Source organism: Babylonia areolata, chromosome 6 (genome assembly GCF_041734735.1).
Source record: "Babylonia areolata isolate BAREFJ2019XMU chromosome 6, ASM4173473v1, whole genome shotgun sequence".
In the NCBI taxonomy this organism is placed as follows: Eukaryota; Metazoa; Mollusca; class Gastropoda; order Neogastropoda; family Buccinidae; genus Babylonia; species Babylonia areolata.
The window spans coordinates 25,179,779-25,204,778 of record NC_134881.1 but is presented as its reverse complement, the minus strand read 5'-3'; the positions used below and the strand labels follow the sequence as shown (position 1 = coordinate 25,204,778).

The 25,000-nt window shown below is 45.7% G+C and overlaps 2 protein-coding genes across 3 annotated transcripts in view; one reads left to right on the top strand and one right to left on the bottom strand.

Moving 5' to 3' along the window:
* Positions 1-9,784, top strand: part of LOC143282864 (uncharacterized) — a 16,261-nt gene extending 6,477 nt beyond the window's left edge. Inside the window, exons 5-10 of the mRNA XM_076588723.1 lie at positions 1,331-1,462; positions 2,695-2,946; positions 4,066-4,203; positions 5,336-5,389; positions 5,958-6,042; positions 6,421-9,784. Coding sequence (XP_076444838.1) covers positions 1,331-1,462; positions 2,695-2,946; positions 4,066-4,203; positions 5,336-5,389; positions 5,958-6,042; positions 6,421-7,495 — 1,736 coding nt within the window. The 3' untranslated portion in view covers positions 7,496-9,784. The remainder of the gene's footprint in view (positions 1-1,330; positions 1,463-2,694; positions 2,947-4,065; positions 4,204-5,335; positions 5,390-5,957; positions 6,043-6,420) is intronic.
* Positions 9,785-15,494: 5,710 nt separating this feature from the next.
* The window catches only part of LOC143282863 (ras-related and estrogen-regulated growth inhibitor-like protein), a 69,308-nt gene continuing 59,802 nt past the window's right edge, over positions 15,495-25,000 (bottom strand). For both annotated transcript variants that reach the window (XM_076588722.1, XM_076588721.1), the window contains exons 3-4: positions 24,448-24,521; positions 15,495-23,048 (exon numbers count right to left, since the gene is read on the bottom strand). In XM_076588722.1, coding sequence (XP_076444837.1) covers positions 22,413-23,048; positions 24,448-24,521 — 710 coding nt within the window. In that variant the 3' untranslated portion in view covers positions 15,495-22,412. The remainder of the gene's footprint in view (positions 23,049-24,447; positions 24,522-25,000) is intronic.

Below are 25,000 nucleotides of genomic sequence, written 5' to 3'. Positions count from 1 at the left end.
TTGTTTACCTGTCTGTTATTTATCTACTTATTTGTGTGCCTTGTGTAGGTTTCTTTATGTATATTATGTTTGCAACGGGTCACAGGCTTATACGCAATTAAAACATTTGTTCTTCTTGTTCTTGTTCTTGACTGGAGTATTTGTCATCCAACGTCGTTTCACACCGTCATTCCCATGAAAGCATAGTTTCTGTTTCAGGTTCTCAGAAAACAGCGTTCGGACAAATCCATGTACGCTACACCACATCTGCTAGGCAGATGCCTGACAGCAGCATATAACCCAACGCGTTCGGCAGGCCTTGGGTGCATGCATGTAAATTTGTGCACCAATCAGGGGATTTCCTCTAAAGAATTTTGCCAGAGGATAACTCTCATTGCCATGGGTTCTTTTCCAGTGCGCCAAGTGCGTGCTGCATACTGGACCTCGGTTTATCGTCCTATCCGAATGACTAGACGCTCAGTTTGATTTTCCAGTCAAACCTGGGAGAACAGCCGAGAACGGGATTCGAACCTACACCCACACGGGCAGCTTTACTGGCAGACGAGCATCTTACGATCAAAGCAATGAGCAACGAAGCAGTGACTTCCTATCACTGTATTCACTCCCCTTCCACATCAGTTTAGGGCACGACCAACAGTGAGAAACGAAAAACACACAGCACTTTGATCGATTCCTCTTCTTCTTCTTTGTTCGTGGGCTGCAACTCCCACGTTCACTCGTATGTACACGAGTGGACTTTAACGTGCACGACCGTTTTTACCCCGCCATGTACGCAGCCATACTCCGTTTTCCGGGCAGTGCATGCAGGGTATGTTTTTGCTTCCATAACCCACCGAACGCTGACATGGATTACAGGATCTTTAACGTACCTATTTGATCTTCTGCTTGCGTATGCACACGAAGTGGGGTTCAGGCACTAGCAGGTCTGCACATATGTTGATCTAGAAGATCGGAAAAATCTCCACCCTTTACCAAACCAGGCGCCGTTACCTAGATTCGAACCCGAGACCCTCAGATTGAAAGTCCAACGCTTTAACCACTCGGCTACTGCGCCCGTCTGATCGATTCAATTAATAGATCAGTAATAACTAAAGTTTTTAATAAAAGACCACTTAGAATACAAATGCACCTTCCTCTTATTCTGCTTTTGCCGGTTCAGTGATCGATATAAATCCTCCTCTTTCTCCACCACCTCTTCCCCCTCCTGCTCCTCCTCCTCCTCCCTTCCTCCTTTCCTCCCGCTTCCTTCTTTTGTCTCTTCTAACAATGACCATGGTGAAGAGCAGGATAAGAGTACTGTTGACAAATGTTATTTTTTTCTTTTTCTCAGAGGATCTGCCGTCTGTTAAACTTGGTCAAGAAAAGCTCAGGACAGGCACATGTTTCACGGGCAGATTCCGAGACCAGGGAAACCTTGTCATCACCCCAACGTCATGCAACGACAACTCCACTGTCATCTGCGGTATGTACAGGGTTTGGTTGCACGAGCGATTTTGAACAGCGCTAAGTCTGCTTAGTGTTAACAATGTTCGTAAGTCTGTGGAATAAGCGGAGATTTAGGAATAGATTCTTATTGTTTAGCGTTAACAGTGTTCCTAAGTCTATGGAATTGGCGAAGATTTAGGAAAATTATCACTGCTTAGCGTCAACAATGTTACTAAGTCTATGGAATTAGCGGAGATCTATGAATGAATTCTTATTGCTTAGCGTTAACAATGTTACTAAGTCTATGGAATTAGCGGAGATCTATGAATGAATTCTTATTGCTTAGCGTTAACAATGTTACTAAGTCTATGGAATTAGCGGAGATCTACGAATGAATTCTTATTGCTTAGCGTTAACAATGTTACTAAGTCTTTGGAATTAGCCGCGGAAATTTAGGAAAATTCTGAGTGCTGCTAAGATCGGTCATACAACCCAGCTGAGGCCTCCATTTCACGAACAATGCAGTGAATACATTGTGACATTTACTCGAGTGTATGGACAGTATCGAAATGCAGGGGGAAGGGGAGAGGGATGGGGATGGGGGGGGGGGGCGTGAGGGGGAGGGCGTTGAAGGATTTTTCACCTTGGGGAGACAGAGCAAACAGCAGCACTCAGTGTGATATTTCTACATAAAGAAAGCATTGGTGTATTTCCATGAAAATTTGTTGCATGCTAGGCCACGGAATATGATTGAATGATAAAGATTTGCGACCCCAAGGGTAAAGTAAAAAGTCAGATTTGGGGCGGAACGAACGAGTTAGATAACTGCATGGAAATGACAGAGGAAGGTACATGCACACAGCGGACTGCCCTGTAGCTCTTGGTAAAGTTCTTCGAAAATCTAAGCAACCTTCATTCATGAATTTGGAATGGGTTTTCCTTTTCTAGATATACACTACAATACAATACAATGCGATTTCACACACACACACACACACACACACACACACACACGCACACACACACACACACACACACACACACACACACACACACACACATGCGCACGCACACACATGCGCACGCACATAATATATATACACACACACACACACAAGAGACAGACAGACAGACAAAGAGGAAGAGAAAGTGAGATATAGACAGACAGGCAGGCAAAGAGACAAAGATAGACTGAATTTTTAATTCCATCATGCACTGTGACATTCTTTGCAAGTTTGTGTGATTTCACTGAATTGTTTCTTATTTCAGTCAGAAATGGCTTCACACCCGAAGCCAATGAGGGTGGCTATACAAATTACAGAAAAGGAAAAATACATTGCTCTGCGGATGGAATTGACAGCTCTCTTCCAGCTCACAATCCTGATGGAAACACAGGCCTAAAACAGTTCTTTAAGAAGTTGTACCGCATGTTGAAGCATGTACCCATCCAGAATCTCCACAGTGTGTCTTTCTGGCTCAGTCTGGAATTCAAGACGACTTACAGCTGGTTGAAACAGGATGGTTTGTGACTTCATTTTCAAAAACACTATTTATGTCTGTCCGTCTGTTCTGTCTGCGTATTTGTCTGTTGTTTGTCTCTATCGCTCTGTCACTCTGTCTGTGTCTGTGTCTATGTGTCTGTGTCTATGTGTCTGTTGTTTGTCTCTATCGCTCTGTCACTCTGTCTGTGTCTGTGTCTATGTGTCTGTGTCTATGTGTCTGTTGTTTGTCTCTATCGCTCTGTCACTCTGTGTGTGTCTGTGTCTGTGTCTATGTGTCTGTTGTTTGTCTCTATCGCTCTGTCACTCTGTGTGTGTCTGTGTCTGTGTGTCTGTTGTTTGTCTCTATCGCTCTGTCACTCTGTCTGTGTCTGTGTCTATGTGTCTGTGTCTATGTGTCTGTTGTTTGTCTCTATCGCTCTGTCACTCTGTGTGTGTCTGTGTCTGTGTCTATGTGTCTGTTGTTTGTCTCTATCGCTCTGTCACTCTGTGTGTGTCTGTGTCTATGTGTCTGTGTCGTTTTATTTTGTTTGGTTTTTTGGGTTTTTTTGTTGTTGTTTTTTAAATAACTGAGCGCTGTTTTCGTTTTAAGTCCTTCGTTAGGATGAGAGCTGGATATGAAACAGCATACAAGTTGCCTCCGTTGATAAAGATTTTGTCTGATCTCGTCTACCCCCTCCCTTTGTCTCATTCTCTCCCTGTGTGTGTGTGTGTGTGTGTGTGTGTGTGTGTGTGTAAGACAGACATGACAAACAAACATGCAAGTTGTAATAAACAACGTGACTTGCGTTTTTTGTCTTGTATGTTGTTGTGTGTGTGTCAGTGTGTGTGTGTGGATGTGGACACGTATATATAGATATAAATTATAATAATTATTTTACTCTTTGGCAATTTACGTAATAGTGTTCCATGTATGTTCTTCAATTCAGATTTTTTTTTTTTTTTTTTTTTTTTTTTTTTTGTTGTTGTTTGTTGTTTTTTTGTTTGTTTTTCTTGTTTGCCTTTTTGTTGCTATTATATTTGTAAAATTTTGAATAAAAAGGTTATTATATAAAGATTTTTTTAAATAAAAAATTGAAAACCGTGACTAATCGCTCAAGTCAAACCCACCTCGAAGTGTCGGTCACTGTGCTCTGCTCAGGAAGCGAAGGGAGAGAACAGCTGACAGGAGACAAGAGCAGAGAAGGAGCGGAGTGCCCGGCCCTGACGCGGAACGCTTCCCATGTGTTCTTGGAAAATAGGCCTTGCAACACGCCTCTACACTACCTAATTGACTGTCGTAAGTGCATTTGTTCTTTTTGTTGTCAGTGTTATGTTGCTGCTGCGTTGTTGTCATTATGGTTCGTTATCACATGAGGATACAAGGAGTTTAACGTCTGTGATATGAAATATACATCACGAAATGTTTTCTGTGGTAACATGCACGAAAAATGGATAAGCAGAATTGATGGATTATCTTTTGATTTACCTTTCCGCCCACAAGGGCAACAATAAACCCAGACAGATGTAATCACTTGTCATACATGTTTAGCATGCATACATAAGAACACTAGAACATCAAAAAACCCTGGCAAATGTACACAGACATCGAATATTCTTAAAATGCATGCCTCAAGACACACTGGGGCAATTGCTGCGCCAGACGATAGAGGAAAGAATGAAAGTGATTGGTTAAGGTGTGTGGGGGAAAGTGGTGCATGAAAGGTAAATATGAGTCTGTGAAAGAAGAAAAAGAAAGATGTGGGAAAAAGAGAAAAAAAAAGAAAGAAAAGGAAAAAAAGAAAAGAAAAGAAAAAGTGGGAAAAAAGAGGAGGTTGGAGGCCCCACTAATATTTTTTTAATTTTTTATAAACTTTCCGCTTTTTTGGCTCACGTGTATAAACAATGTGAGCCTTTGTAATAACCCATCTTCCGTTGTGTGTGTGTGTGTGTGTGTGTGTGTGTGGTAAACTGTATCATTGTCATTTTCTCTGGAAGCGCATTGTCTATTGACACCAAATTTGGCTTTAAAATAGAAAAAAATATATCAGTTCTTCACACTCATTACAGTCATAATGCTGTGGGCACTTCTTGTTAGATTACAAAAAAAAAATTGATAAAGTACATTTTTCCCCAAACAAATAAATTTTAATTGTAAAATAATATTGTTTTTTTGTTGTTGTTTTTTTCTTCAAAACCTTAGCACTTAAGTCTCGCATACTAATAAGGTTATCCAAGGGAGACATTTTATCATTTTAGTAAATATGGCAAGAACTTCTACTAAGTATATAAGGTATACTTCTGCAAACATTAGCCACTTGCACTGAAATTATGCCAATTCAATGGGAAGTCAATCTCAAGATGTAGCGGAACTTAACTGTTTTTAATTATATTTTATTCTTATAGATCTATGAATTCATTTCCATTTTCAGGTAAGCAAGACCTTAAGGGATCAAAGCCAAAGACGTTCACAGAAGCTGATGTTGGTACGAACAAGATTGAATGTGTGTGAGGCGTGTGAGTGTGCATGCTTGCGTCTGTGTGTGTGTGTGTGTGTGTGTGTGTGTGTGTGTGTGTGTGCGGAAAGAGTGTGTGGGCGCGCGCACACACATACTTATACGTGCGTATGCCTACCTGTGCATGCTTGCGCGCGCATGTGTGTGTGGGTGGGTGGGGTGGGGGGTGGGTGTGGGTAGGTGTTGTATATAGGTTCGTGTGTGTGTGTTGTGTGTGTGTGCGTCTGTGTGTGTGTGTGTTTGTGTGTGTGTTTTATACAGGTAATGTGTGTGTGTGTGTGTGTGTGTTGTATACAGGTGTGTGTGTTGTATACAGGTGTGTGTGTGTGTGTGTGTGTGTGTGTGTGTGTGTGTGTGTTGCTTACAGGTGTGTGTGTGTGTGTGTTGTATACAGGTGTGTGTGTGTGTGTGTATGTGTTGTATTCAGGTGTGTGTGTGTGTGTGTGTGTGTGTGTGTGTGTTGCTGACGTGAAGACCCCCTCTTCTTCCTCTCCCTCCCCCCCCTCTCTCTCTCTCTCTGTCTCTCTGTTGACACCAGAGTTGGCGACAGCAGTGGGGATGACGGGTGTCACGTGCCTTGTCATCTTCTCCCTGGTGGCCTTGCTTCTCTTCGTCCTCAAAAAGTGAGCACGCCATGTCTGTTTGTCTGTCTCTGCAGTGATTGTTCGCCAACCTCTGTGCGTGTGTGGTGTGTGTGTGTGTGTGTGTGTGTGTGTGTGTGTGTGTGTGTGCACTCTTTTGTCCGTGCTGGATGCTAACTTCATTCCACTGACTTAGAAGAAAGTGAAGGGAAAGGAAAAACCCAACCCCTCTCTCTGTAACCCCCTCTCTCTGTAACCCCCCTCTCTGTGTACCCCCCCCCCCCTCTGTGTACCCCCCTCTCTGTGACCCCCCTCTCTGTGTACGCCCCCTCCCCCCCCCCCCTCTGTGTACCTCCCTCTCTGTGTACCCCCTCTCTCTGTGACCCCCTCTGTGTAACCCTTCTGCATGTCTCCCGACAGGTCCGGCAGACTGAGGATTCGCCAGAAGCCGTCCTTCCACAGCACGGGGGACTGGGACCAGCCCGAGGACTCAGTCGCCGCTCGTGCCCACCGCGAGGCCCATCTGGCCGACCTCCAGGCCCGTCTGGCGCAGACCAGGGGCAGGCAACTCAAGCCGCTGACTCCTGCGGCCCTCTCATCCTCATCCTCCTCCTCCACCACCACCGCCCCTCGCCGCGTCGGCCCCAGACCTTCCAGTGCCGAGTACACCCAGCCAAAGCCTCTACGCGGCAGCGACTATGCCGAGGTGATCCCTCTCGTACAGAACGACGCGGCCACCATCCCTCTGTGCAACGACCACAACCACAAAGACGGGGACGAGCTCGCCGTGAAGGTCGTAGTGTTGACGCGGTCTCCCAGCGCGGCTCGTCGGCAGATTGACGCGTCATCTTCTCAAGGCGCAGACACACACGAAGATGCCAGGATCTACTCTGAGCCGGTTCGGGAGACCGAGAAAGAGGACCATGCAGCGGAGGCAGCCAACACCAACACCACTGCCCATAAGAAGGGCACCACGGCATCGGCAGGTCCTGTGCTGGCTGGACAAAGCACGTGCGCTGGTCTTCGTGCAGGCGTGTCTGTCCCGCCCAGCACACTACCCAAGCCACCACGCCCGGGCGACTACGAAGAAGTGGAAGACGTCGTCAACATGCTTCCAACCAGTTCCGCAGAGAGCGCAAGTCCCCAAGCTGAGCTCCCACCTCCCCAAGGAGATTGCACTGATGGAGCTGGGTCTGCCACGTGTCCTGTACCGCGAGCTGCACCCAGCTTGGAGGAGGAGGGGCCCGTCACAGTCTCTTCCGAACAGGAGGAAGCTGAACGCCCCACGTGTTCAGCACCACACGTTGTTGCCGCTAACGGTTCAGGAGGAGAAGGCGACCACCCGGGCAGGTGTGTGGGGTCAGGGGGCGAGGAGGGAAAGCAGAGTGGTGTGCCGCACGTGGTGTGTCCAGCGGGAGACGTGTACGCCCAGCCGATGAACAAAGGCGTGGTGGTAGTGTCCCTGAAGAATCTGCATCGCAACACCAAACCCTGAGTTTGGGAATTGCTGTATCCAGCTCCTCTCATTCATGTACAAAAGACATAGTTAAGTAAACTTATCTTCGCGACATGTGTCGTTTTCATGTCACGAGCTTTCTGACTCTTTCCCGCAGTTTTCGTCAATTATGTTCTATCGTGTACAAAGGCTTCGTGCTTCCGCTTGGGTCACGTGACTCACGTGAGCATTGGATATTAGCTGGGAGATGGATAACATTGCAAACCATCAGATGTATGTCTATAATCGCCTTGCGTCGTTTTCCCCCCCAAGTCCCACTGAAGGGATCTCTCCTGCAGCTAAGACCCTCCCAATCCCCACCCACCCAACCCCCCAAAACACATAAATTTCCATGTGGAATGATAAAATCCTTTTGATTGATTAACTCATTCATTGACTGATTTATTGATTTGATTTGATTATTTCCCAGTCCCCTCCTCTCCTATTTTTTTTTTCTCAAGGCCTGACTAAGCGCTTTGGGTTACGCTGCTAGCCAGGCATCTGCTTGGCAGATGTGGTGTAGCGTATATGGATTTGACCGAACGCAGTGACGCCTCCTTGAGCTACTGATACTGATACTGATACTCCTCTCCCTAACCCCACCTCTTTCTCTCAGAAGAGAAGCCACAGCGTGAATGATCCAAAACTAATGATCCACCTTCATCCCCACAAAGCCTTCCTCAGCCTCCCCCCCTCGCCCCCATCTCTAGTCCCTCCCCCTCCTCCACACAAACACACACACACACACACACACACACACAGCGTGGCCATGATGTGACATCACGTGATCCTCACGATGCCCACACCCCCTACTCCCACACCCTGCAGGGTCACCCCCCCCACACACCCCCCGTTGCTGGCCCGTCCCCCCCTCTCCACAACTGTCCCCCCTTCCCAACGCCCCCCCCCCCCCACACACACACACACACAGCGTGGCCATGATGTGACATCACGTGATCCTCACGATGCCCACACCCCCTACTCCCACACCCTGCTGGGTCCCCCCCACCCCCGCCCCCTCCGCCTGGCCCTTCCCCCCCCCACACACCCTCCCCGTTTGGTGCCATAGATGCACGAGTGGCGAATTGTTCCACGTGTTCTTCCATCAACACATTCCTAGATTATCCCCCCCCCACCTGGAAACGTCGCCGGGGGGCAATTTGATCGCTGGAAATGTCCCCCGGGGACTTTCTCACCGTTCATAATGTCCGCTGCGAATATTTTCAGTGGCCAGAATGTCCCTCTTCTTGCGTTTTAGGCTCGTTCTGAAATGTCCCCCAACTCTGAAAATGGCTAAAGACACAAGAAGTGGGGCATTTTGGCCGCTGGAAATGTCCGCGAGGGGGGGGGGGGGTGGAGGGGGAGCGGGGGGGGGGGGGGGGGGACATTATGAACGGTGAGAAAGTCCCCGGGGAACATTTCCAGCGGTGAAATTGTCCCCCGGGGAGACGTTTCTGGCTGTGTCTGTGTCTTTCTTGTATTATAGTTTCACTCTCATTTTGCAGCGATTTCCCGGTTTGTTTGTTTCTTTGATTGATTGTTGTTGTTGTTGTTGTTTGCTTGTTTTTTGTTGTACATATTGTGGGACCACATGGGGGTAAGGAAGTTAAGGAGGGAGGGCGGGTGGAGGTGTCTCTCTGTGTGTGTATGTGTGTGTCGTTTAGTTTAGTTTAACGTCTTTTCGTTGTTTAGTGATATTAGACGGGATTTGTTCGGTGTGTGTGCGCGCACCTGTGTTTGTGTGTGCCTGTCTATGTGTGCGACATATCCTAGTTTTGTTCGTCATTATTTCCCCTTATTGTGCTTTGGTCAACTTTGTTTCCTTTTCTAAAACAGGACATGAACATAACTTTCACATATGCAATTGCTAGCTGTCATGTAAAGCAATGGAACATGCACCCCTCTCTCCTTCTGTTGTAATTGCTGTCATTGTTTCTTGTTTTAACTGTTTACATGTGATATATTATTTGATTCACTTTAAGACGTGATCTCTTTTAAATGTAATCTCTGAAGTAAGTTTTGAGAAATATGTGTATGTTTGTGTGGGAGTGTTTGCGTGAATGCTTTTTAGTGTTATTGTAAAGCGCATAGAGCTTCAATAGATACATGAATAAAGAAATATGATCCAAGTCCTAAACAGTTAACTTAACCTTAGAGACGATAAGCTTGTTGGAAAGGTTTTGGTTTAGGTTTGTTTACCTGAGTTTCTCCTCCTCTGGTTTGATCTTTTGTTGAATTCAAGACATCATTGGATGACCTCGCTGTTTGGTAATAAACACGTGAAACCTGTGACTGATTCTTTGTTCAAAGGAGTGACTGCTTGAACAACTGAATGGTCAATTGAAGGATGGGTTGACTGATGACTGATTGATTGGCTGACTGGCTGATCGCCTGATTTATTCTATGATATAGAATAGTAGATCATATCATATCATATATTATTTGATCATAATCAAATACTCAACTTGTCAATAAAAAAAAACCCCAACAAGACCAGTGGAGACGATCAAAGAGTTTTGGGGGGTTTTCCCGCTTGAAGAAGGTGCACAGATAGATTATAATTCTCTGCCATTATCCAAGTACCTCAGTTGTCACAACCACCCGACTCTCTTTAGCACCCTTCTCACTCCATACCCGTCTCTGTCTGTCTGTCGGTCTGCCTGTCTCTCTCCCACTCTCTCTCCCTCTTTCATTCCCTCTTTAGGGCGAGGGCTGGATGTAAAAAAGCATGCTACTTGCTACTTGTTACTTACCCTCGATACTAAAGATTTTGTTTTGTCTTGTCTTGTCTCTCTCTCTCTCTCTCTCTCTCTCTCTCTCTCTCTCTCTCTCTCTCTCTCTCTCTCTCTCTCGCTCTGTCTTTGTCCCTCTCTTTCTCTCCCTCCCTCTCGCTTTCTCTCTCCCTCTATCTCTCCCTCTCTCTGTGTGTGTCTCTCTCTCTCCCTCTCTCTCTCTCCCCATCTCTCTCTCTCTCACTCTCTCCCTCTCTCTCGCCCTCTCTCTCTCTCCCTCGCTCTCTCTCTCCCTCTCTCTCGCTCTCTCTCTCTCCCTCTCCCCCTCCCTCTCTCCCTCTCTCTCCCTCTCTCTCTCTCCCTCTCCCCCTCTCTATCTCCCTCTCTCTCTCTCTCTCCCTCTCTCTCTCCCTCTCTCTCGCTCTCTCTCTCTCCCTCTCTCTCCCTCTCTCTCTCCCTCTCTCTCTCTCCCTCTCTCTCTCTCTCTCTGTCCGTCGCTCTTGACGTCCCCCGCCCCCAGTCTCTCTCTCTATCTCCCTCTCTCTCTCCCTCTCTCTCTCTCTCTCCCCTCTCTCTCTCCCCCCTCTCCCTCTCTCTCTCTCTGTCCGTCGCTCTTGACGTCCCCCGCCCCCAGTCTCTCTCTCTCTCTCTCCCTCTCTCTCTCTCCCTCTCTCTCTCGCTCTCTCTCTCTCCCTCTGTCTCTCTCTCCCTCTCTCCCTCTCTCTCTCTCTCTCTCCCCCCTCTCCCTCTTTCTCTCTTTGTCCGTCGCTCTTGACGTCCCCCGCCCCCAGTCTCTCTCTCGATTCAATCTTCACTTTCTCTTCATCTCCTCCTCCGTTTAAAGTAAACCCCAGACACTCCCCTACCCCCCCGCCCCCCGTGCCCCCTCCCTCTCCCCCTCCCCCACCCTCCAAGCCCCCACCCTCCATCCCCACCCCCACCCCACACACGCAGACACACACACACCCTCAACCCCCTTTCTCCCCAAACTGACAGAAGAGGATAGGTTGGTGACGTCCCGACCCTTTCGAACCAAATCACGAGGACAGGAAACAGCTTCCTGTGTGGCTGGCTTGCCCCGCAGTGTGAGGATCCGGACAATGTCAAGGCTCAGTGCATTCCTCTTGCTGTCGTCACTCAGTGCACACGCACACGTCCCGTCATTAGTATTCTTTCTGTTCGCTGCACGTGACACTCGAACGTCGAGATTTGACACTGAGTTACCGGTAGTCGTCAAAGGGTCCCAGACAAGACATGTTTATTTCTAAACACCCTGTGGGAGTACATGAAAATTTTACATTTTCTTCCCATGTAACTAACACGAAAAAGTTCTAACGCATTTGTCACTGTGTCCACGATCGATCAGTTACTATGGCCATCCCAACAAACAGGTTCAGAGCTATGATAAACCGATGTCCGTGTGCACTCGGTATGTACCTTGCGCACGTTAAAGAACTCACAGCAAAAAAAAAAGAAAAGAAAAAAAAAGATTGTCCCTGGCAAAAGACATGATGAAAAATCCACTTTATTAATTAAACAAATACGGTTCCAGACAAGGAAAAGGTGGGAGGGGGGAAGGGCTGTCCCTGCACTGTGGCGACGCGTCGGTTTTTTGTTTTTTTTCTCGGGGAGAGCCACATGAATGTCACGGTCATACAGATATATCTGTCGTGATTCAATACAATACAATACAATACAATACAATAACAACATAATACAACACAACACAGCACAATACTATATATGTATGACAGTCAGTCGTGTTCCACTATGACCATCAGAACAGCAGAGGGGGTAACTGCTGTCCCGACTATATGGGTTAAAATTTGGTTATAGCGGAGAGTGTCTTGCCCAAGTTACATCCCCACTCTCTCGGCCAGGAGGGGTTTAGGACAGTCGGCGTTGGGAATGGTTCCCAAAGGCCAGCTAGCCCCCATGGATGCAGCATTAACAGCCAGTACAATTTTGCCCCCTAGATACTATACTACACAATACTATACTACTATACTATACTATACTATACAACGCAACGCAACGCAATACAAAACAATACAATACATTATAATTCTAAGACTCGCTGGCTTGCGAAGAACATCTGATACGTCTAATCCGCCAGAGAAACATTAAACTGGAGCCATGTACGAACAGCCTTCGCTCTCATTCGGGCAACAGCAGTCGTGGTCATTGACTCCTTCGCAGCTAGGGTCAATAAACTCTGAAGTTTAAATAAATCTAAACTAGAAGAGAAGAAAAGTGTGACATCATCCACACAAACACCCTCTGAGATTCAGGACAAACCTACAAGTGTAGATGTAAGCACAGAAACAGACACAATTCCCTACCATCAAACCGCTTCAACTCATGATACTGTAGCCTAAGCCTTCTGTTTTACCAGAGAGCTGTGCACGGGCGGAAACCCAGACAGTGACCCCCTAAACACTGTCCTCCTCGTGAAAACAAACCGGACAGTACACCAGCCCCCCGGAAACTCTTTTCATTACTCACTTTGATGCTCACATATTCACACATACAAGTACACAGATAGAGAACAGCTATGGGTCAAATCTGAAAGGAGCACAAGACATTAACAGAATAGAATAGAATATGTCTTTCTTACCAAGTGTACCGAGGTCACAAGGAATATTAGGGGGGGATAGTACATAAAAAGTACAAACAAAAATCGAAAATCATACACAGACACCACACACACACACACACACACACACACACACACACACACACACACACACACACACGCACGCGCACGCGCACACACACACACACACACACACACACACACACACAGGCACACGCGCGCGCGTTTCAACAGAAACATGTGGATGGGGCTAATGACTAAATCCTCAGGTAGATGGTTGTTGATTTCACAATTCTATCCAGTCATACTGGATTTGTTCGAGAGACAGGGCATTGACCACTTTGGGGAAAAAGCTATTGGCGAAGCGATTGGTTTTCGTCTATGTACTTCTTTACCGTCGACCGGAGGGGAGCATCTCGAAAATCCCAAAAGCTGGATGTGATTAGTCTTGGCTGATTGATTTTGCTTTTTACAACGCATATATACGCATGCACACACACACATACACATATATATCTTTGCATATATATGTAAAGAAAAAGAAGAAAAGCTAATTTTCAATTCTTTTTCCAATTTGGTTTTTCACATCTTTCTACTTTTTTTTCTTTTGCTTGTTTTTAAATTTTATTTTATTTCTTTATTTTTAATTTTTAAAATTTGTATTTTTTTTTTTTTTTTTTTTTTTTTGGTGGGGGGGGGGGGTTATTTGTTTGTTTAATCCTATTTCTGTGGGGGTTTTTTTGTTTGTTTGTTTTTGTTTTTTTTCTTGTTCTTGTTTGTTTTGTTTTTTCATTTTATCCTACATTCCTATTCTTCACATTTTGGGCGTACCCGGAGACTCGAACTCACAGCCATCTGATTGTGAGAACGGTGATCAGCCTACTGAGCCATGCAGGCACCCGTTGTAACAGACCAAAAATAATGTATATAAAGATGAACTGTGCTCACAAGGCACTGATGAAGTGAAAACTTCACCATCAATTATTATAGTCAGAAGACAAGCAAGAGGATTGTTGATAGGGATGACAGGGTGAAAGGAGGAGGAGAGACAGAAAAAAGAAAGAAAGAAAGCTAGGCCGACAGAGAGTGACGCAGAAAATGAAAGAGAAAGAAAGAAGTGGAGAGAAAGGAAGAGAGAGGGAGAGAGTTTAAGGGAGGAAACTCAATCTGTGGTCAGAGAGCAGAGGTAGTTTTATTTCGATAGTCTCCCTTACATGAACAGGAGCTGGGTCTCCCGTTCACTGATTCTCTCACCAGCCGCACCACCCCTCCACCTCCAAAACTCTGCTCTCTCTCCCCCCCACTCTACCAATTTCCCCATGAAAAATATACATGAACACAAGACCAAGGGGGACAAACAAGAATCGCGTGGAGCAGTACAATGTGTGACGCAAGAACTTTTTTTTTTCGCCGGATGTCAAAACAGAAGGGGGGGGGGAGGGAATATTCTTCCATCGACGACTTCACTGGCTGTGTGGGGTGTTTGGAGAGAGGGAATCTGCCCTTGGTGTTTGCACGTTCTCGGGTTCTCAGAGGAGGGGGGTTCGGGGGGTGGGGGGTGGGGATTGGAGAGCAAACTGACAGCAAAGTGGACACTTCTCTTGCTCCTCCTTGCTGTTGTCTTGTTGCTTGTGACGTATCTCTGCTCGTGCGTCACAACGCCAGACTGTTTGCTTCAAGGTCTCTTGCCCCCTCATCCCTTCCACTTTTCTGTGTGTGTGTGTGTGTGTGTGTGCGTGCGTGCGTGCGTGTGTGTGTGTGTGTGTGTGTGTGTGTGTGCGTGCGTGCGTGCGTGTGTGTGTGTGTGTGTGTGTGTGTGTGACCCGTTTGAACTGTGTTCATCCTAACCCACCCCCTCCCATTCCCCCTTTCTCACTGCAGTGTGCGTATGTTGTGTGTGTGTGTGTGTGTGTGTGTGTGTGTTGATCTTCTTTTCCCCCCCATATTATTCTGCTGACGTGCTTGCAGAGTGTTTATGCATGCGTGTGTGTTTGGCGAATGGCAACATTCAACACATACATTCCATCTCACTGTTCCGACCGTCCAAACTTTTTCGCCCTTCCTGTGGGTTGTGTGTGTGTGTGTGTGTGTGTGTGTGTGTGCACGCGCGCATGTGTAAGGGGAGAATGCATGTGGTATGTACACACACACACACACAGCTTCGGGATCCGTGTGGCGCGTGGATGCGGGCCGCGAGGGATTGGGGGTGGAGGGGTGGGGGCCCGGGGGGGCCCGGGGGGGCGGGAGGGTTGTCTTTCTTGTCGAGCTGTCTTCCATCTCACTTGACCTTCTCTCCTCTTTGACAACGTGACAGCACGGAGGACACTGAGGCCTTGCACGTGCAATTCGTCCACACCGTGTCACGACTTCTACAGCTTCAATTAGCAAAACAGCAATCCAGTCACATTTTACACACCAGACAGAGAACGAGACAGGCACAGAGAGAGAGAGAGAGACAGAGACAGACAGACAGACAGACAGACTGACTGACTGAGACGGGGGTGGATTAATAGTCAGAGAAATAAATGAATAGATAATGATGACACTGATGATAATTGTAATAATCATAATTGGCTTAACAAACAAAACAGAATACACAAACAGACCATAGTTTCACATCGCACAACAACGAAAAAATAAAAACAACAACAACAAAAAACGACAAATTGTCTTTATTCCCATAGGCTGAATGTTTATTGTTGTCCTCAAGCAGATTACCGCCATGAAATCAAAACAACTGAAAACAGATAACCACTGTGAAATCAAACAGATAACCGCTAAGAGATGGAAGCAACTCAAGCATATTACCACCATGAAACCAAAGCAAATCAAGCAGAAAACCGCGATGAAATCAAAGCACCTGTATACTGCACACAGACCTCGTCACGCCTAGCCTGACTGCCGTGACTAGGCACCTGTCAACACTCCGCATCACACACACCTACAATGATAATCATATGTTGTGACAAAGCTGACACAGTGCACGGTAAAATGATGATGATATGTGCGTGGTAACACGCTCTATGCTGTGCCGAAGAATGTCTCCGTAGCACTATGTTTATGTTACACTGCTCGTATTCCAGCGCATTATTCAAAATGTATTCATGTTCTCTCTGTCATTTTCACACACACACACACACACACACACACACTCTCTCTCTCTCTCTCTCTCTCTCTCTCTCACACACACACACACACACACACACACACACACACACACACACACACACACACACGCGCGTGAATATGATGTCATTGTTGCTGATTCCAACAAGAAATTCCCGTGCACTTGAATTCAAATTCACAGATGCATGTGTGCCAAAATATGTACATATGTGCACGCGTAAACCCATTCACGCCATCTTATCATTACATATGCAGAAAAGTGATTAGTAATTCTTCCACATAAAATGTTCTGGGTTGATTATCATTTCAAAGAAGCAAGTACATATAAAAACACACACTGCTCTACGTAATAAAGTGTTCTTTATGTAATCTGTCTCTTTGTGTGTGTGGTGTGGTGTAATGTGTATGACTTGACTTGACTTGACTTCATGTATTGTCATAAAATCCCGAAGGATTAATAGACACAACAAAGAACAAAAGGAACAAAGAAATAAACTGTCATCATCTAATACACATGCAATGAAACATAGTTCGCGAGTGTGTGTGTGTTTTTTGTGTGTGTGGTTGTTTTTTTTTGGGGGGGGGGTTGTGTGTTTTTTACAGTCATCGCAGTTGAATGAATCACTTGGTTTTTGGATATTGTTTTATAATTTTCTTGTGATCACATTTGATTGATGATCGTACTGTTGTACAGTTGTAATTAGATGGTTTCTCAAACTGTGAAATAAGATACACGTATCTAAGAAATGTAATTCATCTTCAGAAACTTCACATGTATCACATAACCTCTCTTCTCTGGGAATGTTTGCTTATCTTCTTCGTTCGATATTTAAATAATGTGCGCTTATTCTGAGTTGACAAAGAGCTTGTTTGTGAACAGGATCGATTTTATCAGTTAGATAATTCTCAATTTGATAAAAGTTTCTTTTCATTTTGTTGTAAAAGTCTAATCTGTTGTATTCAGTTTTTTTTCTGTTTCCAGAATTGTATCTCTCTCTCTCTCTCTCTCTCTCTCTCTCTCTCTCTCTCTGTATTTGTATTTCTTTCTATCACGACAGATTTCTCTGTGTGAAATTCGGGCTGCTCTCCCCAGGGAGAGCGCGTCGCTACACTACAGCGCCACCCATTAGTTTGTATTTTTTCCTGCGTGCGGTTTTATTTGCTTTTCCTATCGAAGTGGTTTTTCTACAGAATTTTGCCAGGAACAATCTTTTTGTTGCCGTGGGTTCTTTTACGTGCGCTAAGTGAATGCTGCACACTGGACCTCGGTTTATCGTCTCATCCGAATGACTACCGTGCAGACCACCACTCAAGGTCCAGTGGAGGTGGAGAAAATATCGGCGGCTGAGCCGAGATTCGAACCAGCGCGCTCTGATTCTCTCGTTTCCTATGCGGACGCGTTACCTCTAGGCTATCACTCCACTGTGTGTGTGTGTGTGTGTGTGTGTGTGTGTGTGTGTGTGTGTGTGTGTGTGTGTGTGTGTGCGTGTGAAGATGCTTTCCTCCAAAGAATAGCGTCGTTTTTGGGTTGTTTTTAGTATTTCTTCCATTTTCGTAATGTTTTGTTGTTGTTTTTTTACCACTTTCCGCTGATTGAAAAAGGACATATTTTCATCCATATCTTTTTCATGTTTCCCTATGGTTGTTTATTTGTTTATAGTCTGTTCATCTAATACTATGATATGAGACTGACCTCCCTATGGGTTTTTTCTTAACATGATTTCTTCTCGACTCTCTTCTTCTCTGGCACAACACACCACACCACTTGTCAGAGAGGGTGGTGCTTCTGGACCAGTTCTTATTCCCTGGTACTGTATGGAAGCAATCTGCTGGTACACATACAGCCGGCGATGTGAAGGTTTGAAAGACATGACCCAATACGCCAATAACAGTTTGAAAGAAACAAAAACAGGCAACAGATTCCCTGAAGTAAAGGACAAAAGGCAAATTAAGTCTTGAAAAAAGTGATATTTTGATAGAAGGCAAAATAAGCAAGTGGTGTCGTAAAAAAAAAAATAAAAAAAATAAAAAGACATTTTAAATGAATATGTAATACTCTCTTCTTTCGGGTAGAATGATGTTGCAGAAAGGTCTGGTTAGAGGGTGGGGAGATCCATGGAAGTTCAATGGACGTTCTGCGGCATTGTGAGTCTTCATCTAACGAACCGGGACAGGTCAAGTCACCACAGCGAGTGAGAGCCATTTCGCATAGTCATTCCCCGCGACAACCATAGTTATGTATACAAGCGCTGCAATACACACAAACTGTCGAAAAAGTCGGTCTAAGTGGCCACATTACTTGTATGTCTAGAAATATCCATCCAAACTCCGCGTACACACAGTAATTGACAGACAGGAATTTCAGGAAAATGTCCCCCCCCCACCCCCACCCCACTCCCAAATCCGCGTAAACACATTAACTGACAGGGATGAATTTCAGGAAATAAGTATTACACGTACTGATATAGAAGTTGAGGTTGTGGACAACGACCTGATAAACATTCAGACATAAGTTGAAGGCCGGCAAAGCAAGCGAGACAGGCCTTGAAGGGGGCATCTGTTCTCTCCCACTTGGATACATACAGATAATGTTTCTATTCAGAAAACGTGGAATGCTCTGGATTTAGGAGGGAGAAAAAGACCTAGCCACCTTTCGACGACATTCGTGCGAATAAAAATCGAATAAATCGGAGCAATAACCGCCCACAAGTCATTCATTAATCAAGAAGCATTCTGAACGTGGGCAGGCTTTTGGAGCCAGGCACAACGCGTATCCCTGAAAGGAACAGCACGCGACTTCCACGTCACTGAATGAAGTCGCGGGGTGTATCCAGTCCCCCCCCAAAACCCTTCCCTGATCACTCATAAGTTTACGTGGCACTGCATACAAATTGCCGTCACAAAGGACGGGCACATTGACTCTTGCGCAGCAGGTCTAGCGTTAACGCGTGTAACCGAGTGAGGTGAAGTCCTGTATATATATATATATATATATATATATATATATAGAGAGAGAGAGAGAGAGAGAGAGAGAGAGAGAGAGAGAGCTTAGATTTTTATCGTATTTTTTCTTCTACAAGATTCTTCGGGTTTTCCTGTTTGTTTGGTTTTGTTTAGTTTCGCTTCATTCTGTATGCGGTTTTCTTCTTCTTTTTCTTCTTTCTTTCTTTCTTTTTACAGAAAAGTTCGAAATCTCTCTCGTGACATCCTATTTCTCTGGGAAAAGTTGTGTTGCTAAGCTCAGCTTTTGCTTATGGGTATTTTTTTTCCTACTATTGTTATCTTCTATGCCCGCCGTGTCAGTCATTTAAAAAAAAATTGTTTATGTGTTTGTTTCAGAATCAATGCTTGTCTTTGTTCTGACATTAAAGTCATGATGGACTGGGGGGAAAAAAAGAGTGAGGTGAAGTGATTCAGGTGTTTCTGCGGTCCCACCTTGTTTGTGCCGACACCTCCTTGTCCTTGAGAGTGGCAGCAGAGCCATCAGAAGAAAGCACAGGGGCTGTTCCTCCTTTTGAAGGGGCCATAGACAGCCTTGATGGCACTGAACAGCATCTCGGAGTTGTTAGTGGCTGCATAGAGCTGTACTTGAGGAGAAGAAGGAGTGTGGCCAAGGTATAATGTATGAGAAACAGACTCTCCCTCTCTCTCTTTTTTTTTTTTTTTTTTTTTAACCACAGAGGATAAATCATCTATCTATTCATTCATTCATTTACTTATTTACTTATAAAAAAAAGTACTATTTAAAATATACCCACGTCCACCCCACATCCCTTCCTGTTCTGGGTTTAACCCTTTCACCACCATTCAATTTAGAGTATAAAATCCCCTTGTGGTATAAACACAGAAAAAGACAGTGGCTAAGAATAGCTGGGGATTCCCCCCTGAGACGTATAGAAAATATGGCCTATCCAACTTTCGAACATTAAGAGCAGTAGGTTCATGGATAACAGACCAATGAATGGTCACCTTTCAGTGCACAAATGCGAGTTTGGCGGTGAAAGGGTTAACGAACACCCACATCTCCTTCACCCTACCCTCCACCCCCTCGCCACCCCAGAACTGTTGGTTTAATCGATACATAAAATGCCACGGTCTCTTGAACAGGGACCGGGTATTTGCATGCCTCATGAACCTAACATTGATGCAGCTTTTCTCGTTTTAACCAGAATGATTACAGTGAACATGTGTGGTTATAGATCACCGCTGGTTGATTTTGATGTCATTTTCAAATCACGTTAGAGAGACATCAGTTTTTCTCTTCAAAGACACTGCACTTAAGTTGTAATTGCATCGCTTATTCTAACATTGCGACTAATTGCAGTTTTAGATGCGGCTTCAGCTTAGGTACAATTCCTTTACAGGGCTCATTCGGGACGTTTCCGATATATTATCTAACATAATCAACACCGCTGCCAATTCCGTTAACTTTCGAAAGGTGTGGTCCAAATTGAACCTCAACAACCCATCCGTTCTTTAACTGTGTTTTCACTATCACTGATACGAAATGATATTGACCTGTGTGTGTGTGTTTGTGTGTGTGTGTGTGTGAGCGCGCGCGCGCGTGTGTGTGTGTGTGTGTGCGTGTGAGTGTGTGCGCGCGCGCGTGCGTGTGTGTGTGTGTGTGTGTGTGTGTGTGTGTGTGTGTGTGTGCGTGTGTGTGTATGTGTGCGTGTGCGCGTGCGTGTGTATGTGTTTGTGTGTGCGCGCGCGCTCGCGTGCGCGTGTGTGTGTGTGTGTGTGCAAAAGCAGAGGTGGGTCGTAAAAGCAGAGGTGTTAACTCGTGTCGTGCAACAAGGGTCATTTCCCCTTGTCACCCTCCTCAGCCAGACCTGTGAGGTCCGGCCTCTTCTGTCTTCCCTCTGTCAAGTGTTAGGCAAGCCTGGGCGTTGTACGCTGTTCTATTCCGTGATTATGGAGCTAGAGGTGTGATGACACTTTGCCAGCTGTATGATGAAGTGGTTTCAACCAGTCGTCTCTCATCAACACGTGCGTGCTTTTGCCCCATACTCCCCCAAGTGCCTCCGGGTTGTCATTTGAAGGTTTATGTGGAAACCTGAACGAGCAGAAGCCCTGTGCGGAAAAGCAGGGGTGTTTCTACAAAGATGATGTATTCCTAACTGGTCAAAATTTACGCGCCTGAAATGTTCATCTTTGTCTGCTCTCTCTTTCTGCTATACACACACACACACAACACACACACACACACACACACACACACACACACACACACACACACACACACACACACACACACTGGAAGATAGACGTGGAGAGAGACGGGGTAGGAGAGGAAGTATAACAATCAAATACAAATGAATCACCGATCTCCTATGCTGCGATGTTTTCTACGATGCTGATTTGAATTTCACTTTTGAAGCACTCTTTACGGCCCGAAGAAAACATTGCGAATCCTCTTACCCCAAGTGTGGCTCACACACACACATCATATATATATATATATATATATATATATATATATATATATATGTATATATCATACAAATCATTGAACACCCCTATCAGACCAAAGCAGAAGAATCGCACTCTATGTACACACACTCCCCAAGGATGATCAACGTTTCCGCAACAAGCCCCTAGCTAAGTGCCAGCATTACATTTCTGTGTACCGTTGAATAAGTCACCGTCCGTTCTGGCACAGAATATAAAACACCAGCATAAGGATATATACAGGGTTACATTGTGAAGAAAGTGGTCGCATACAATATAACAAAATACAAACAGGGATGGAAATGTTTCCTTTCAGCGGTTTTGTTTTTTTTTAATAGTTTTTTTTATATTTTTTTCTCTCCAATCTTTTTGTTGATTCCGAAAGACATGGACAGATGATCCAGATTTTACTGATATGCACAGATTTCTGTCTATTGCTACATAGCCTTTACGTTCACCAAAGTCTCATGAAAGAAGAAATCTGCACCAAGATATGGAGAGTCCCAAGTTACAGCACCTAAGGACTGTTGTCCAACGTGTCCATTATTACCGACACAGCAGACAAGCTCTCATGTGGAAAAAAAAATCCATGTTATCGAATGAAGAACAAACCAGATACAGCGTAGTGAAAATGTTTGCCTGTTCAGCAAGATTTCTGCGTGGCAGAAACAAAAAATCCGTAAGTTTTTATCACCGATAAAATCATTGTCAAAAAAAAAAAGGGGAGACGAAGTATACATAAATATGATAGTCGTCACGGAAAAGGCGGCGAGTTCCTCTTCCATAGTTGCCTTTGTATTCAACAGTGTGAAATTTAAGACTTGCTGCACTGTATTGCCAAAACAAACACAAACGAATAAAAGATGGCCACATAAATATGTTTCAAACAACATAGTCATAACTTTGTCAAGTGTGGCGAACGTTAGTGCAACGAGAGATTATTAAACATAGAAAAAAAAATTAAAAAGAATGATAAAACTCAACGACGCACGGCCACACACACCCCTTCCGGCTATGACTTCCGGTCCACGATCTCCACAGACGTTCTCCGTTTCTCCGAGTCCCCGCCCCAGCCCCCACCACCCCAGCCGCTACCGTGGTGGTGCCCATGCCCGTGCCCGTTGGTCAGAGACATCCGACGCCTTCCGCCCTCCGAGTCGCCGCCGTTGCCGTTTCCGCTGTCCTTGGCGCTGCTACTGCCCGAGTTCTTGCCGAACATGGCTCCCAGCTTCTTGCTGACGGAGCCCAGGGAGCTCCTTCTCCTCTTGAGGGAGGCCGCCCGCTGCTGCAGCACGCTCCGCGCCTCGCGCAGGAAGGCCTGGAAGGCGATGCTGACGCTGAGCGCGCTGTCCGCCGCCGACACCTCGTAGTACTGACACCCGTATTCCAGGGCCAGCTCGTGACCCTCCTCCACCCCCACCTCCCTTCGGTGCTCCAGGTCCCTCATGTTGGCCAGCAGGAGGAGCGGGGGAGAGGAGGAGGATGAGGTGGGGGAGGAGGGGGATGGGTGGGCGGCGCGCGGAGCCTTGCTGAGCACGTGCACCAGGTCTCGCGCCGTGCGGAAGGAGGGCCGGCTGCAGATGCTGTACACCACCACGAAGGCGTCTGCCCAGCTGACCCTGCTCTCCTCCACAATGCCGGGGCTCGTCTGTCCGGTACACACACACACACACACACACACACACACACACACACACACACACATAGAGACAATTGAAAAATATGGAGGGGTGGGTTGGGGGAGAAAGGAAGGAAGAAAAGAGAGAGCGGGGGGAGGGAGAGAGCGAGATAGAGACAGACAGACAGTGAGACAGAAAGAAAGGAACAAGGACAGAGAGAGAAAGGGACAGAGACAGACAGAGAGACAGACAGAAAGGGGCAGAGACAGACAGAGAGACAGACAGAAAGGGACAGAGACAGACAGAAAGGGACAGAGACAGACAGAAAGGGGCAGAGACAGACAGAGAGACAGACAGAAAGGGGCAGAGACAGACAGAAAGGGACAGAGACAGACAGAAAGGGACAGAGATAGACAGAAAGGGGCAGAGACAGACAGAAAGGGACAGAGATAGACAGAAAGGGGCAGAGACAGACAGAAAGACAGACAGAGAGACAGACAGAAAGGGACAGAGACAGACAGAAAGGGACAGAGATAGACAGAAAGGGGCAGAGACAGACAGAAAGACAGACAGAGAGACAGACAGAAAGGGGCAGAGACAGACAGAAAGACAGACAGAGAGACAGACAGAAAGGGGCAGAGACAGACAGAAAGGGACAGAGACAGACAGAGAGACAGACAGAAAGACAGACAGAAAGGGACATAGATAGACAGAGGCAGACAGACAGAAAGGGACAGAGACAGACAGAAAGACAGACAGAAAGGGACAGAGACAGACAGAAAGGGGCAGAGATAGACAGAAAGACAGACAGAGAGACAGACAGAAAGGGGCAGAGACAGACAGAAAGGGGCAGAGATAGACAGAAAGACAGACAGAAAGGGACAGAGACAGACAGAAAGGGGCAGAGATAGACAGAAAGACAGACAGAAAGGGACAGAGACAGACAGAAAGGGGCAGAGATAGACAGAAAGACAGACAGAGAGACAGACAGAAAGGGGCAGAGATAGAAAGACAGACAGAGAGACAGAGAGAAAGGGGCAGAGATAGACAGAGAGGCAGACAGACAGAAATAGACAGAGATAGACAGAGACAGACAGACAGAAAGGGACAGAGACAGACAGAGAGACAGACAGAAAGGGACAGAGACAGACAGAGAGACAGACAGAAAGGGACAGAGACAGAGACAGACAGAGAGACAGACAGAAAGGGATAGAAATAGAGAGACAGACAAACAGAAAGGGACAGAGACAGACAGAGAGACAGACAGACAGAAAGGGACAGAGACAGAGACAGAAAGACAGACAAGTTCACTGAATTGCCCTTGTTGTTTGCCTAATTAAAGTCAACACAAAGTGCCCCTGCACAAAATGCCTTTTTTCTTTTTTCTTTTTTTAAAAAAATATAATATTCCTGTATCCCTGTCAGTACCTTGGAGCAGGTGTCCAGAACTTCCACATCAGTCATGGTGTCCTCCTGTCGGATCGTGGACCGGTACACATGGTCTGTAACAACAACAACAATACAAAATTACTCGTCTGTAAAAACCAGCATATACACACACCCACCGGACAAAACTGGCCTGTCTAAGATAATATAAGATAAGATAAGATAAGAATAACTTTATCTCCAACTGGAGAAATTTGGTCAGGTGCATTATCACAACAGAGACAAGTAAACAACATGGGGACCATAACTGTAAAAGTCAACAACAGCTTTTACGAATATTACGAAGATGCAAATGTAAAAAATATCACATACACCGTTTCATACATACATCCACACACTGCAGGTAATAACTAATATTCTTAATGTAAAAACAGAAAGAATTAAGAAACATTATTTGAATATAATTGTATCAGTTTCAGTTTCAGTAGCTCAAGGAGGCGTCACTGCGTTCGGACAAAACCATATACGCTACACCACATCTGCCAAGCAGATGCCTGACCAGCAGCGTAACCCAACGCGCTTAGTCAGGCATGAG